The 16,255-nt window shown below is 43.7% G+C and overlaps 1 protein-coding gene across 1 annotated transcript in view; it reads right to left on the bottom strand.

Moving 5' to 3' along the window:
• Positions 1 to 15,967, bottom strand: part of GNL3L (G protein nucleolar 3 like) — a 51,653-nt gene extending 35,686 nt beyond the window's left edge. Inside the window, exons 1-7 of the mRNA XM_075322894.1 lie at positions 15,912 to 15,967; positions 15,786 to 15,823; positions 13,474 to 13,584; positions 5,322 to 5,438; positions 2,455 to 2,538; positions 2,123 to 2,258; positions 542 to 645 (exon numbers count right to left, since the gene is read on the bottom strand). Coding sequence (XP_075179009.1) covers positions 542 to 645; positions 2,123 to 2,258; positions 2,455 to 2,538; positions 5,322 to 5,438; positions 13,474 to 13,584; positions 15,786 to 15,823; positions 15,912 to 15,924 — 603 coding nt within the window. The 5' untranslated portion in view covers positions 15,925 to 15,967. The remainder of the gene's footprint in view (positions 1 to 541; positions 646 to 2,122; positions 2,259 to 2,454; positions 2,539 to 5,321; positions 5,439 to 13,473; positions 13,585 to 15,785; positions 15,824 to 15,911) is intronic.
• Positions 15,968 to 16,255: the final 288 nt, after the last annotated feature.

Genomic DNA, 16,255 nt, shown 5'->3' with positions numbered 1-16,255 from the left:
CAGAAATGTGTGCGCTGCCTCCAAAACATCCCCCTTTAGATGAATGGAACGGATTTTGCTACAAAATATGCAGTATGTGAATATAGCCTATGGATGGGAGACTCATAAATGGTGATACAAGCGTATTCCCATCCTCAGTTGGATATTGTCAGATAAGGCTCCCAAAAACAAGCACTTTTGCAATTTACTGCTAATTAAAATTTCCATCCGTTCTTGAGATATGAACATTTTTCTTTTCAGCTTGTTGCCTAGGAGACCGACCACCGCTGTAGGTAACATCGATCCTGAGTATTTTCAAAACAGCGCTTAGGCGCAAATTCTGCTGTCTAGGGCAGGTGGTCGGTCTCCAAGGCAACGAGCTGTAAAGAAAAGTGTTAATATCTCAAAAACGGCTGAAAATTCTAATAAGCCGTAAATTGGAAAAGTGCTTCTATTTACAAGCTCTACCCGACAATACCCATTAATGACGATACCGGAATACCCCTTTAATTCTGGGAGGATGAAGATTAGTCTCAAACCCTAACTTAACAGTGTTAAGTACCAAGTTCTTATTTTGCTGTTGAGTAGACGCCTTGAAGGCCACCGTGGGAAACTCGTTTCGCAGATACTTCAGCCATTTCTCCACTATAGGTTTGGATACAAGATCTGAAAATATAAAAAAATAAATAAAATGATATTGTAATATAAAAAAAATAAAAATTAAACTCTGATCACACGACACGTTGGAGCACAGTAATAGTCATATAGTAATGACATCAGCTGACCTGGCTGTTGGTGGTTAATAACGCACATATCCGTCTACACAGATACAGGGCCGGTCAGCAATCCATATCCGTCTACACAGATACAGGGCCGGTCAGCAATCCATATTCGTCTATACAGATACAGGCCGGTCAGCAGTGCGTATCAGTCTGCACAAATACAGGCCGGTGAGCACTCTGCATCCATCTGCACAGATACAGGCTGGTCAGCACTCTGCATCCGTCTACACAGATACAGGTCGGTCAGCACTCTGCATCCGTCTACACAGATACAGGCCGGTCAGCACTCTGCATCAGTCTACACAGATCTGAGAGGTCGGTCAGCACTCTGCATCCATCTACACAGATACAGGCCGGTCAGTACTCTGCATCCGTCTACACAGATACAGGTCAGTCAGCACTCTGCATCAGTCTACACAGATCTGAGAGGTCGGTCAGCACTCTGCATCAGTCTACACAGATCTGAGAGGTCGGTCAGCACTCTGCATCAGTCTACACAGATCTGAGAGGTCGGTCAGCACTCTGCATCAGTCTACACAGATCTGAGAGGTCGGTCAGCACTCTGCATCAGTCTACACAGATCTGAGAGGTCGGTCAGCACTCTGCATCAGTCTACACAGATCTGAGAGGTCGGTCAGCACTCTGCATCCATCTACACAGATACAGGCCGGTCAGTACTCTGCATCCGGCTACACAGATACAGGTCAGTCAGCACTCTGCATCCGTCTACACAGATACAGGCCGGTCAGCACTCTGCATCCGTCTACACAGATACAGGCCGGTCAGCACTCTGCATCCGTCTACACAGATACAGGCCGGTCAGCACTCTGCATCCGTCTACACAGATACAGGCCGGTCAGCACTCTGCATCCGTCTACACAGATACAGGCCGGTCAGCACTCTGCATCCGTCTACACAGATACAGGCCGGTCAGCACTCTGCATCCGTCTACACAGATACAGGCCGGTCAGCACTCTGCATCCGTCTACACAGATACAGGCCGGTCAGCACTCTGCATCCGTCTACACAGATACAGGCCGGTCAGCACTCTGCATCCGTCTACACAGATACAGGCCGGTCAGCACTCTGCATGAGTCTACACAGATCTGAGAGGTCGGTCAGCACTCTGCATGAGTCTACACAGATCTGAGAGGTCGGTCAGCACTCTGCATCCATCTACACAGATACAGGCCGGTCAGTACTCTGCATCCGTTTCCACAGATACAGGCTACTTTTTTGGAATGTTTGCATTCACTGACAGGAAGCAGATCTACATATAGCGCGCTCCAATAGCTTTCAAGATAAGAAAGGACAAATCCGATCCGCTAGAATGGAGTTGGACTTTTGCACAGGACACCTACCTATTTTGTTGAGGACCAAGACTAACTTTTTGCTGGTGCCGCTCTGCACCACAGCCTGCTCCACCTGCGGGCAGCGACATCCCAGCGGATCCCGGGCATCCAGGACTTCAAGGATAACATCGGCTGCTTCTATCACCTACATGACAAGAGCGTAAAAGACTTAGGTGCGTTCAGAGATCTAGATTTTAGATTTCCGGGATTGGCCGTGGATTTTACCGCCGTGGGTCTCCTGACCTGAACTCTACAGCTGCTTATAGGCTTTTGGGGCTGTTCAGTTTGTGTCAGGAGACATCCATGAAGATGTTGGCCCGGCTCATCAGATGGGCACTGACCTTTTTAAACTCCCGGTAATAGGCTTTCCTGGAATTCTCGGTCTCCAGCTGTTCATGCTTCTCCAGGTCTCGCATATCGGCCTCCTGCAAACACGGGAAGGCTTATTATACCGAAAATAGATATATAGGGTATAACCTGTTATCTGTAAAGCCAGATAAGGACCCCCGCCCACATACCCACCTTGGCCATGGAAGGAAAGTTTAAGCACCCCTATTACATATGCATTGATTCATCCAAAAAATATTTTTTTTGTGGTGCCCGCTACCCCTTCCTTTTCATTTGAAAGTGTAAGGTTTACTGTATGGGGAAGGTGGACAGGTCCCCCATTTATTAGCCAAAGAATCTCTCTCTGGAGGACCCATATGTTCATGCATTACACCTGGGTCCAACAACCACGGGTCAGAGCCGTGAGAACCTGCAATGGTCTTTCATCATGTGATGCAGGCTGGAGCTCTGCTCCCCTTCTCCTCCCAAATCCACCCCCCTTTCCCTCCCAAATCCACACCCCCCTTCTCCTCCCCACCCAAATTCACCTGCCCTTTCCCTCCCAAATCCACACCCCCTTCTCCTCCCCACCCAAATCCACCCGCTCCCTTCCCTCCCAAATCCCACCCAAATCCACCCGCCTCCTTCCCTCCCAAATCCAACCCCCCTGCCCCTTCAAATTCACCTGCCCCCCCTTCCCTCCTAAATCCACCCACCCCCTTTCCACCCAAATCCACCCACCTCCTGTCCCCCCATCCCTTTCAAATCCACCCCCGCCTTCCCTACCGCAATGGGAAAAAGGATCAGGCATGTTAACATTTCAATAGGTCCCATCCCGTGTCCTTATGGCAAGGGAGAACTGCCAGGAACCTCCATATACAGTCATATGAAAAAGTTTGGGCACCCCTATTAATGTTAACCTTTTTTCTTTGTAAGAATTTGGGTTTTTGCAGCAGCTATTTCAGTTTCATATATCTAATAACTGATGGACTGAGTAATATTTCTGGATTGAAATGAGTTTTATTGTACTAACAGAAAATGTGCAATCCGCATTTAAACAAAATTTGACCGGTGCAAAATTATGGGCACCCTTATAAATTTCTTGATTTGAACACTCCTAACTACTTGTTACTGACTTACTAAAGCACTAAATTGGTTTTGTAACGTCATTGAGCTTTGAACTTCATAGGCCGGTGTATCCAATCATGAGAAAAGGTATTTAAGGTGGCCACTTGCAAGTTGTTCTCCTATTTGAATCTCCTATGAAGAGTGGCATCATGGGCTCCTCAAAACAACTCTCAAATGATCTGAAAACAAAGATTATTCAACATAGTTGTTCAGGGGAAGGACAAAAAGTTGTCTCAGAGATTTAAACTGTCAGTTTCCACTGTGAGGAACATAGTAAGGAAATGGAAGAACACAGGTACAGTTCTTGTTAAGCCCAGAAGTGTCAGGCCAAGAAAAATATCAGAAAGGCAGAGAAGAAGAATGGTGAGAACAGTCAAGGACAATCCACAGACCACCTCCAAAGACCTGCAGCTTCATCTTGCTGCAGATGGTGTCAATGTGCATCGGTCAATAATACAGCGCACGTTGCACAAGGAGAAGCTGTATGGGAGAGTGATGTGAAAGAAGCCATTTCTGCAAGCACGCCTCAAACAGAGTCGCCTGAGGTATGCAAAAGCACATTTGGACAAGCCAGTTACATTTTGGAAGAAGGTCCTGTGGACTGATGAAACAAAGATTGAGTTGTTTGGTCATACAAAAAGGCGTTATGCATGGAGGCAAAAAAACACGGCATTCCAAGAAAAGCACTTGCTACCCACAGTAAAATTTGGTGGAGGTTCCATCATGCTTTGGGGCTGTGTGGCCAATGCCGGCATCGGGAATCTTGTTAAAGTTGAGGGTCGCATGGATTCAACTCCGTATCAGCAGATTCTTGACAATAATGCTACAGGAAGCGACTAGAGGCTGTGATTTTTGCAAAAGGAGGATCTACAAAATATTAGTCACTTTTATGTTGAGGTGCCCATACTTTTGCATCGGTCAAATTTTGTTTAAATGTGGATTGCACATTTTCTGTTAGTACAATAAACCTCATTTCAATCCAGAAATATTACTCAGTCCATCAGTTATTAGATATATGAAACTGAAATAGCAAAAACCCAAATTGTTATAAAGAAAAAAGGTTAACATTAATAGGGGTGCCCAAACTTTTTCATATGACTGTACATGCAAGCAGGAACACTTGCATGTGTAGTGAGTACAGCAGTCCGCCGAATGGGAATTCGGCCCATAGCTATTGTACGGATTTAAAGGGATTGTCTCTTCAATCTACAGCACTGCACCTTTTTTGTGGTCACCTGGGGAGAGGCCGTGCTTCATGAAAATTGACAGCTTGGAGCGGCAGCATGGTTTCGCCGCCAATCCAACTTGTCCACCCTCCCTGTAGCATGGGGGGGGGGGCACTGAAAATGGCCAAATCCAGGGATCTGACCAGCAGCAGAGCAGCGTTTACAAGCTCTAAAGCAAAGAGCTTGCACGTGCGCACTTCCTCTTAGGGAAATGGCTGAATCCAGCGATCTGACCAGCGTCAGAGCAGCGTTTGCAAGCTCTGAAGCAAAGCGGTTGCACACTTCATCCTAGGAATCCAGGCAACCTCTGAATTTGCAGCCAGTAACCTGTATAATTAAACATTTTAATTAAAGGATTTTTTCAAAAATCCTTTAATTTTTGAAATTTTACTCAAGGAACATTTCCTTTAAGAAGGGTTGTGTCAAGTGGAGACTTACTGGAGGAGTTATTTCAAGAAAGGGACCAGCTAAGATCACATAAAGGTCTAATGAACCCCCCAAAATGTCCCAATTCTGCAGACGACAACCTTCTGCTCGAACTCCCGCTGCCGCCTCAGCGCGTCCTTCTGGAAGGTGTCCAGGTTCCTCCTCTTCGCCTGCTCCTTCTGCCTCGCTTCTTTCTGCTTTGTTCTCATATCTTCCACCTGTAAAAAAAAGAAAGATAAGATGGCCGAATCCAGACATCCGTACCTCACGGCCCAAGGGGGTGAAGACCTGTGGTGGTCTCAGCCATTGTACCCCATCCACTCCCCCCAAACAGCAGAAAGAAGACCCCATCCATCAGTTTGTGGCTGGTATTTCAGTTTAGTCTCATTCAATTGGGATGGCTGCAGTACCAGACATTGCCATATGTCCAGCAGGGGCGCTGTGTTCTGTATGGCATTGCGCGAGTGCTCCGCTTCCATATTTTCCTGACCATGGAAGTATTTTGAGAGCTCCTTATCTATTTTGACCCCTTTATGCAACTTTACGGATATATTTTAGGCCTTATTTAGTGTCTAAAAGGAAATCCGGCTTTGGTCGCCCATAGCAACCAATCACAGCGCAGCTTTCATTTCACAAGCTGCTGCGGCAATATGAAAGCTGCTCTGTGATTGGTTGTTATGAGTAAAAGAGTTTGTCTTTATAGACACTTCATAAATCTGTCCCTTTGCGTTTTTCGCTCCTTTTGGACTGGTTCTGACTTATTTTGCCCCCTGTACAATAAACTTAGGGCCTCATTTAGTGTTTAAAAGGAAATCCGGCGGCGTGGCCTGGCAATGGAGGAGTGAGGACGCTAAAAAACCTTGCTCCCGCGCCTGAACTGCCCCTGAGCCCTATTAATCATACCCACCCAGCATTATAGACGTAAATGCCGGCTAAAAAGAAGGGGACCGGCGGGGGGACGCTGACAGACTCTCCTGTGCCTCCCTCAGAAAGCATTGCAAGGTTCCTAAGGAGCTCAGCGGGACAGGGCCTGACGCAGACTGACCCCTTCATGGCGGCCGCTGAAGTGTCTGGGGGTTCTTCCATGCCCCATCACTGTCAGATGGAACGTGCCCAGGGAACCTCCTGGAGAGATGGGAGCCCCCACAAGCCGAACGGAACACAGCGAGCAGAGGAAGGAGCAGACGGGGGACTGCTGCATCAGGGTGCCCCCTCCTTACCTGGCATGGCGGCGGTCGCTCGTGGAAAGCATGCTCCCCACAGCAGCAGAGAGACGGAGGACATCGCAGACGCGGCAGCTACTGAACCAGGAATGCAGGCAGAGGGTAAGAAGTGTCAGACATCCCCACAGCCGCAGCAGAGATTATCGGTAACAGCAGCGCCTGTAGCCCTCTCAGAAAATAGGCGGGAATTTCAACACCTCAGCCCCACTGATAACACACTCTCATATGCTGCTGTGTGTGCGCTCCCTAACAACCTGAACGCTGCTGGTCAACATGAGGCTGCAGACACTGTGACTCTTATGCCTGCTCCTGATAACTCCTCATTGTCCCTGAATAATCAGCTCCTCGGGCAGTCAGAGATAAGATCCCCCTCAGTACATATGTCAGTGTCAACATCAAAAAGCAGTGCACTGACAGTGGAGACTCCCTCCTCCCCAGAAAAAGGCTTGACCCCTGCTGTATTTAGATCTTCACCATCTGTCTCAGGGGATGGGGATATACAGGAGGGAACGCAAGAGGACTGTGTGTGGGATGACCTTAAAGCCAGGATAAGGACCATCCCCACTAGAGAGGAAATGGAAAACTACATCTCCAGACTAGAAGCCTCTTACAGAGCAGAATCGGCCTCAATCAGGGGGGAGGTGCAACAACTGTCAGAACGGGTGACGGCGTCTGAATCCTGCACTACATCTATCTCAATGCAACTGAAGGCACAGGCAACAGCATTATTTACACAAGCCCAACAGATAGAACATTTAACAGATCTGCTTGATGAGTTGGAAAACAGAGGAAGGCGAAATAACATTAGGGTAAGGGGCATCCCAGAAACCCTCGCCCCCCAAGATATAGATGAGTCACTGCGGCATCTTTTTAATTCTATATTGGGCCTTCCACGGGACTCCCGTTTGGAATTAGACAGGGCACACAGATCTCTGGGCCCTAAACCAGTTGAAGGTTCTAGTCCACGGGACATAATATGCAAAGTTCATAAATACAAGATAAAAGATGAAATCCTGAGAAAGGCACGGCAGAAAGATCCCATTTTATTCAAGAACACGCCGATTCATTTGCTGCAGGACCTATCTCGGCACACATTACAAAAGCGCAGGGTTCTAAGGCCTTTATTAGATGCCCTGAGACAGAGAAACATCCTCTACTCATGGGGTTTCCCCTTTAAATTGCAAGTCCGACATGGCGGTTCCTCACATGCGATACAGTCTCCAAGGGATATCCCGGATTTCTGTGTGGCCCTTGGGATACCCGTGGTGCATATCAATGCTTCAGAATGGCCATACGTCCACGGAGTTCCAGGAGTGGAGGCACAGGCTCCTCGGTCGCAGCGGGTCCGTAAGAGAGATCGGGGCCCGCGGCGGCGGAGTGGAGTAAAGACTGGAGCACCATCACCAAGTGGAGACTGAGAGTCCCTGGACTGCCTCAAATGGGATCCACTGAAATGTGGGGAGAGAATGATGGTTTTGCCATTTAGGGCACTTTGGTCTGTGCAGGCGTTGTCACCATTATTTCTAATGATGGGATTGATAATTTTGACTCCATATCTATATAGAGTTTATGGTGTTTTAGGATTGATGGGTTGGGTACATTAAAGTTCACATATATAATTGAGTTGGGCCGGGGGCCGGTCCGGCGGGGAGCATGCCTCCCTTGAAAGTTCACGTTCCCTTGGGGCTCTACACGCTGCAGGCAGGTGTAGAACACATTGGCCCCCAATTGTTCACGGTTAACCTTTGCTCACTCTAAGAGTAAAATTTCATAGACAAGTTATTTGTATAACTAGTCCTTTGTTTGGTATTGTGATTCCTCGAATCTTCTACATCTTCCCTTTTTCTCTTGTATTCCTGAAGTAACCCTTCCCCCTCTCTCACCCCCCCTTTTTTTTTTTTTTTTTTTTTTTCTCTCTCTTCTTTCTCTCTTCTTTTTCTTTTTCTTTTCCTCTCCTTCTTCTCTCTCCCCGTTCTCTCCTTCCCCTTTTTTATCTTTGCCCACTTCTCTCTGTCTCCCTTCCCCTATCTTTCCCGGATCCCGTCACGCTCTCTAAAGCCCCTGGACCAACATGACCACCCTCAACTTTAGCTCTATTAACATAAGGGGGTTTAATACCCCTCAAAAGCGTTCACAGGTCCTGTATTCTATGCACAAAAAAAAGGTTCAGATTCTTCTATTACAGGAGACGCATTTCAAGAAGGATCATGTACCCATACTACGAGATAGATTTTATCCAGTATGGTTTCACAGCGTTAACCCAGAGGCCAGATCTAAAGGAGTATCGATTGCACTTCATAAACACTTAGTGCACACCATAGTCGACTCCTGTATAGACGAGCAGGGTCGCTATATATTTCTTAAACTGAAGGTCGCAAATTCGATGTTTACAATCGCAAACTGGTACCTACCTAACACTAATCAGATTTCTACCTGTAGGGCCCTTCTGACGCAGCTATCTGATTTTGCAGAGGGGACATTGGTGGTTGGCGGTGACTTCAATTTTACTCTAGACCCAGCCATGGACTCCTCCTCTGGACGCAGCAGTGTCCGCACTAAGGAACTTAGTGCCCTAAAGCGGACTTTTCACGCCCTCCGACTGATTGATGTATGGAGAATCCTAAATCCCCAAGGTAAGGACTACACATATTATTCCCCACCACACAACTCATACAGCAGGATAGACCTTTTTCTGGTAAGCCACGGAGCGTTGGCTTGGCATCCCATTACAGAGATAGGGGAAATTTTTTGGTCCGACCATGCCCCAGTCTACCTCTCCCTTCAGGTACCCTCCCTCCCCCAGCGCTCATGGACCTGGAAGTTAAACAACAATTTACTTAAAGACAATCTCTGCCTAACGGAGTTGAGAGATTCAATTGACTCCTTCACGCAAGTCCATAGTTCTGACCCAACTTCTCAGCCTACCCAATGGGAGACCTTGAAGTGTGTCTTACGTGGAATACTGATTAAGCACGGCTCTAGGATCAAGAGGGAAAGAGCTGAAGAGATTGATAACTTGTTAACACAGATCCATGAGCTGGAAAATACACATAAACTGACACGTACCCCCACAGTTCTGGCTGACCTCGTCCTTAAACGAACTAACCTAAAAACCCTATTGGACCAGAAATTTCTCTATCATAGAGAGAGAGTCAAAAATTTTTATTATAATTCATCTGACAAATGTGGTCGTCCTTTGGCACGACTGCTGCACCCCCGGGCCAACACCTCATACATTCCATGTATCAACACCAAAGGAGACAAAACATATGATCCAACAGAGATCCTGGAGGTCTTTCGGTCCTACTACAAAGACCTATATAATATTAAAGGGCAATATGCGGAGCTCCCACCTGCTGACCTGGCAGATAGAATCGGGAGATATATACAAGAGACAGCCTTGCCTTCCCTAGATAGCAATGTTATAGAGATCCTGGAGGAGGATATATCAGAATCCGAAATCTGTAACGCAATTCAAATTACTCCCTCAGGTAAATCCCCTGGCCCCGATGGGTTCACCCCGGCTTTTTACAAATTGCTTAAGGATCAATTAGCCCCGATAATGGCCAAAACATTTAATTCTATTGATGAAGACACAAGGCTAACCCCTCAGTCTCTGGAAGCACACATTAGCGTGATCCCCAAACCGGGGAAAGACCCATTATTAGCTGCAAGCTATCGCCCTATCTCATTATTAAACGTGGACCTAAAACTCTACTCTAAGATTTTGGCTGATAGATTGTCCCCTTTCCTGCCCTCCGTTATTAACACAGACCAGGTGGGGTTTGTCAAAGGCCGTGAAGCAAGAGACAATACAATTAAAACCTTGTCTCTTATTGCTAAAGCTAAAAACAACTCGATCCCGCTGGGTCTCCTAGCCATCGATGCTGAGAAAGCCTTTGACAGAGTCCATTGGGGATTTCTGAGGGCAGCATTGGGTCAGTTGGGACTGGGACCCCGATTTATACAGAAAATTGGCGCTTTATATGACAACCCAACCGCTAAGGTCAGGGTTAACGGGGCTTTATCCTCCTCCTTTGCTGTACGAAACGGGACCAGACAAGGCTGCCCCTTATCTCCGCTTTTGTATGTAGTCATCATGGAACACTTAGCTAACGCTCTCAGGGGGAATAGTAATATCAAAGGACTCAAGATCGGGGATGCCCATCATAAAATTGCATTATATGCAGATGATCTCCTGTTATACATCTCTCAACCTCATATATCAATCCCGTCTATAATGAAGGAATTCGAACGATTTGGCCTCCTTAGTAACTTTAAAGTTAATCTATCAAAATCAGAAGCATTAAATATCTCTTTGACCCAAACTGAAGTTTCCCGGGCAATGTCTAACTTCCCATTCAAATGGAGACCTTCGGCCATTAAATATTTGGGTATTTCAATCCCAGCGGACCTCTCCAAACTATATACACTTAATCACTTACCACTACTAGAAGGTACAATCAAGAACTTAGTCTTACGGGGGACTGAAATTGTCTTGGATGGGCAGGATGAATGTAATTAAAATGGATATCCTGCCACGCTTTTTGTACTACTTTCAAACCATCCCCATTTCTCCTCCCAGTAGTTTTTTTCGTACCCTTCAATCTGCTATTATCCGATTCATATGGGGTAAAATTAAACCAAGAATCAACTTACGCACTCTTACCCTTCCAAGGGAGTGTGGAGGAGCAGGCCTTCCTAACTTCAGAGTCTACATGCAGGCTGCAGCCTTGACCCGTATATTAGACTGGCATTTCAACAGTGACTCTAAGCAATGGATACGGGTAGAGCAAGAAGGACTGGAGATCCCTCTTAAACACCTCCCTTGGATACCTCCTTCAGATCTTTCTAACGTGGGGATACTTTCAAATTTTATCAAAGAAACGCTCAAAGTTAGTCACATAGTATCCAAAAAAATGTCGCCTCCACAGTCAGTTAGTCCCCTCGCTTCCTTATTCTATACTCCATCATTTCACCCTGGATATAAACAGAGAAGCTACTTCGGCTGGAGGGCGGAGGAAGACATCCGCTTGGGACACATACTGATTGATGGTAAATTACCCTCATTCCAAACCTTTCGGACACAGCTTCCGTCTAGAGGTTCACAATGGTTAGAGTTTCTCCAACTACGGGCATTTGTCTCTCCGGGGAGAACAGTGGATCGAGTCCGAGGCACTTGTAGTGCCTTTGAGGAACTGTTTACTAAAAACATCCCGCCTGAACACACAATCTCCTTTCTGTACGGTATTCTTATCAGAGTTGGGGTCTCAGGCAAACGAGGCTACCAATTAGCTTGGGAAAAGGAGCTGAAGCAACACTTCTCTCCCGATGAGTGGAAGAAATGTTTCTTATTTACTCATAAATTGTCAGTCACGTGCTCTGCAGGGGAGAAAAATTTTAAGATTTTGACACGTTGGTACCAGTTTCCGTCAAAACTACATATTATATTCCCTTCAGTATCTGCGATGTGCTGGAGATGTGGGCAAGATGTCGGTACCATGACACATATCTGGTGGGAGTGTGATGGATTGAAACAGTTTTGGGGAAAGGTTCTTGCTAATTATCAGCTTATAACTGGGAAAGCAGTGAATAACTGCCCCAAGATAGTCCTCCTCTCTATGTTACCACACTCAATCGCTTATCATAAGAGAGACATACTCCGCTTCTGCCTGGCGGCGGCGCGCTCCGTCATACCTAGGTACTGGAAGTCCTCCACGATACCTCCCATCTCAGAGTGGTACTCTGAAATGGCAAACATATGTAGGATGGAGGAGCTCTCTGCCGACATTGCGGGCACTAGGGACAAATTTTGCAGGACCTGGGGAGAATGGATCTTATTTAAGGACTCTCCAGATTTTGTTAAACTGTTTTGACGGAGCCATAACATCTTATTAGATCGGTGGAGTACAGCATGGTCAGGGATGAACCGGACAAGAATGTAGGACCACCTGATTCTCAGATGACAGTGAGCGCCTCTCCCCCACCCTGATCTAATCAAATCAAACTACCCACCATTTCCCTTTTGTGTCTGCCTTCGTCTTCCCAGCCTACTCACGCTGCTACCTACCTCTCCCCCACTTCCCCTTCTAATTCCCTCCCTTCTCCCCCCTTTCTTTCCTTTTTTTCTTCTCTCTCTCTCTTCTCTTCTCCTTCCCTTTTCCTGAGATCTCGTTGGAATCCAATTTGAAGAGGTCTATTGAGGACTATAGATGTAAAGTGTTCATTATCCGGTCAAATTGAGATCGAGACAGATTGAGAAAACATGATTTCTTTACTATGCAATTTATAAAAAGTTTGACATGTCAGTCATTCAGTTTTTCATGATGTATATGTATAATATGATATGTTTACAATAAAAATAGATTGAACATAAAAGGAAATCCGGCTTTGGTCGCCCATAGCAACCAATCACAGCGCAGCTTTCATTTCACAAGCTGCTGCGGCAATATGAAAGCTGCTCTGTAATTGGTTGCTATGAGTAACAGAGTTTGTCTTTATAGACACTTCATAAATCTACCCCTTTGCGTTTTTCGCTCCTTTTCGCCTGGTTCTGACTTATTTTGTCCACTTTACAATAAACTTAGGGCCTCATTTAGTGTCTAAAAGGAAATCCGGCTTTATAGCAACCAATCACAGCACACCTTTCATTTCACAAACTGCTGCAGCAAAATGAAAGCTGCTCTGTGATTGGTTGCTATGGGCCTCACAGAGTTTGTCTTTATAGACACTCGATAATTCTGCCCCTTTGCGTTTTTCACTCCATTTCTCTTTTTTTTTGCCTGATTCCGATTTATTTTCTACACTTTATCTAAACTTAGGGCCTTATTTAGAGTCTAAAAGGAAACCCAAGTTTGGTTGCCCATAGCAACCAATCACAGTGCAGCTTTCATTTTACAAACTGCTGAGGCAAAATGAAAGCTGCTCTGTGATTGGTTGCTATGGGTAACACAGAGTTTGTCTTTTTAAACAAGATAAATCTGCCCTTTTGCGTCTTTAGCTCCTTTTCGCTTTCTCGGCTGGTTCTTACCCGTTTCTTCTTCTTCTCGGCCTCCCTTTTTGCCTGATCCTTGAAGTGCGACAGGTTCGGGACTCCGGGGTCTTTCTTGACATTTTTCCCAGTATTCGGCGGGTTGTTTCCCTATGAAATCAGAAATTAAAGAAGCACTCCAGGGATTTTTTATTTTTACACCTTCTCCATACACATGTACGCTCAATGCGGCTGAGCTTGCACGAGTTCTCAACCAGGAAAGACCAGAAGCAGCAAAAAAATTGCAAAAAAAAAAAAAAGGATTGGGCATATTGAAATCAAACATGTCTGACCATTATCTTTTCCATATTGAAAAATGGGAAAAATTATCTTTTTATTTTTTAATTTATTTTCATTGAACAGTAACAATAACCCGGTAACGTGATTCTTCAGGACAGTAGAATTACAGAGATACCAAACTTTTTTATATAAAAAAAAAAAAAAATCATGTTTTTTTTAAAATAAAATTTATGAATTTTTTTACTTTTTTTAAGCAGAATTTTTTTAAATTTCAGATTTTTATTTCTTTTTTAAATTCAGATTTTTTATTAAATTTTTTTTAAATAATTCACTTTTAAAAAATAAATTCTAAAATTTAAAAACAAATCTGAATTTTAAATAAAAATGATATTTATAAAAAAAATAATTCATATTTTTTTAATATAATTCTGATTTTTAAAAAAATAAATTCTAAATTTTATTTAAAAAAAAAATGAATTTTAAACAAAATTCAGTTTTTTAAATATCAGAATTGTTTTTTACATATCAGTTAAATTCAAATTTATTTTTTTGAAAAAAAATATTTTTTTAAAAATCTGAATTCTATTGAAAATTCAGATTTTTTTTAAATAAAATTTATTTTTAAAAGAACGTGAACTCTATTTTTTAAAAAATCTGAATTTTATTGAAAAATTGATTTTTTTTTAAATAAAATTTATTTTTGAAAAATGTGAATTCAATTTTTTAAAAAATCTGAATTTTATTGAAAAATCTGTTTTTAAATACAATTTATTTTTAAAAAATGTGAATTTAATTTTTTTAAAAATCTGAATTTTATTGAAAAATCTGATTTTTTTTAAATAAAATTCAGAATGTATTTTTAAAAAAAACTGAATTTTTGTACACTTTTTTTTAAAAAAAATAAAAATGCTGAATCTTTTTTTTTTTTTATGTCACCATCTCCAAGACCCGTAACGGTCTTATAGAGTCGTGTTAGGGTTTGTTTTATTGTTTTTTCACTGTTTTCTTGGACCATTTAGGGGTAAATTCTGTTTTGATCACTTTTTTGGGGGGAAAAGGGGGGGGCGGTTGTAAGCAAAAAAAATAGCAATTCTGGGGCAGAGATTTCCTTTTTTTTTCCTCTTTACATCGTTCATCTTATAGTTTTAGACTTTCATAGTGTGGACTTTAATAAACTATTTTTTTTTTTTTAAATTGAGGAGGGGGAGATTCAATATACATATATTTTAGATATTTTTTAAAACATTATTTTTAGGATTTTTTTTGTGTATATATATATATATATATATATATATATATATATATATATATATATAATTTTAATTATTTTATACAGTGTGTATCATATATGTGATAATTTATTTGTGTGTACGTATATATATATATATATATATATATATATATATATATATATATATATATATATACACACACACGTTATCACATATATGATACACACTGTATATACCACAGTCTTCAGTTTCGCAGGAGTACCAATATGGCGTTGAGTGACAGAAGGGGGAGGTCTGCAGAAAGTCCCAGCTGCCATAGCAACATCGGTACCCCAAAATTAGGGGGTGGGGACACAGAGACACTTAGCAAACAATTATAGGCGGTTGTCAGACGTCACCAGCGTCAACTGGATGGTTTTAAAAGCCGTGATCAGAGCTATCAGACCAGTGACAATACTATACATCACCAGTCGTCAAGGAGTTAAAGGGATTTTCCATCTGGTAAAAAATTATTCTCAAAAGGACTCAGACTACTTAAAATGGATAATGATTACAGTTAATGAGCATATTTTTATATTATGGAAAGCCCCTTTAAGAAATATAAAGTCACAATGTTGTTATCTACAGGTCACACTACTTTGCCAGGGCTCAATAGGAAACAAATGTCTCCATGGTGGACTTTGGCAGAAGCATGTTTGCAGCCACACATCAGCCCACGTGTTTCCTCTCACGCTGGGAGATGTAGTTCCAGCTCAATGCTAAACAAATGAGTAAGCGGCTGAAAAAAACTACAAGTCCCGGCATGCCCCGCTCCGCTAAAGTCCTAACATGTCGTTATACCTGCCGTTTTCCGTCTCCTTTCCCTGGTCTTCGATGTTCTGTGGAGTAAAATAAAACACAGAAATGGGTGATAAGTGACAATCCGGACCGGGACTCTGCAAAATCCGGAGTGACACCGGGACTTACTGCGCCGGGACATGATGTGCGGAGATCGGGGAGCCGCTGCCGGAAAGGGAAGTGTCGTAAAGCGGAGAGGAGAAGAGAGGCGGGGCTAGTGCAGACATGGTGGGAGTGTTACAGTGACGTCATAGCATTCAATATGGCTGACAGGTTGTCAGTGACAACCAGTGTGAATCCTGAGGGAGAAATGATTGCTCTCAGTCAGGAAATGAAATACCAGCATTAATATTAACATCAATTACCTCATACAGATATGGCCTCTCCAAATATGGCCACTGCAATGACAGAGAGTGCCCCCATGATCTGTGCCATCAGAGAGTGTCCCCATCAATGGTGCCAGTCATAGAGTG

Source organism: Anomaloglossus baeobatrachus, chromosome 9, assembly GCF_048569485.1.
Source record: "Anomaloglossus baeobatrachus isolate aAnoBae1 chromosome 9, aAnoBae1.hap1, whole genome shotgun sequence".
In the NCBI taxonomy this organism is placed as follows: Eukaryota; Metazoa; Chordata; class Amphibia; order Anura; family Aromobatidae; genus Anomaloglossus; species Anomaloglossus baeobatrachus.
The sequence above is the reverse complement of the archived record's forward strand: the minus strand, read 5'-3'. Positions and strand labels throughout refer to the sequence as shown.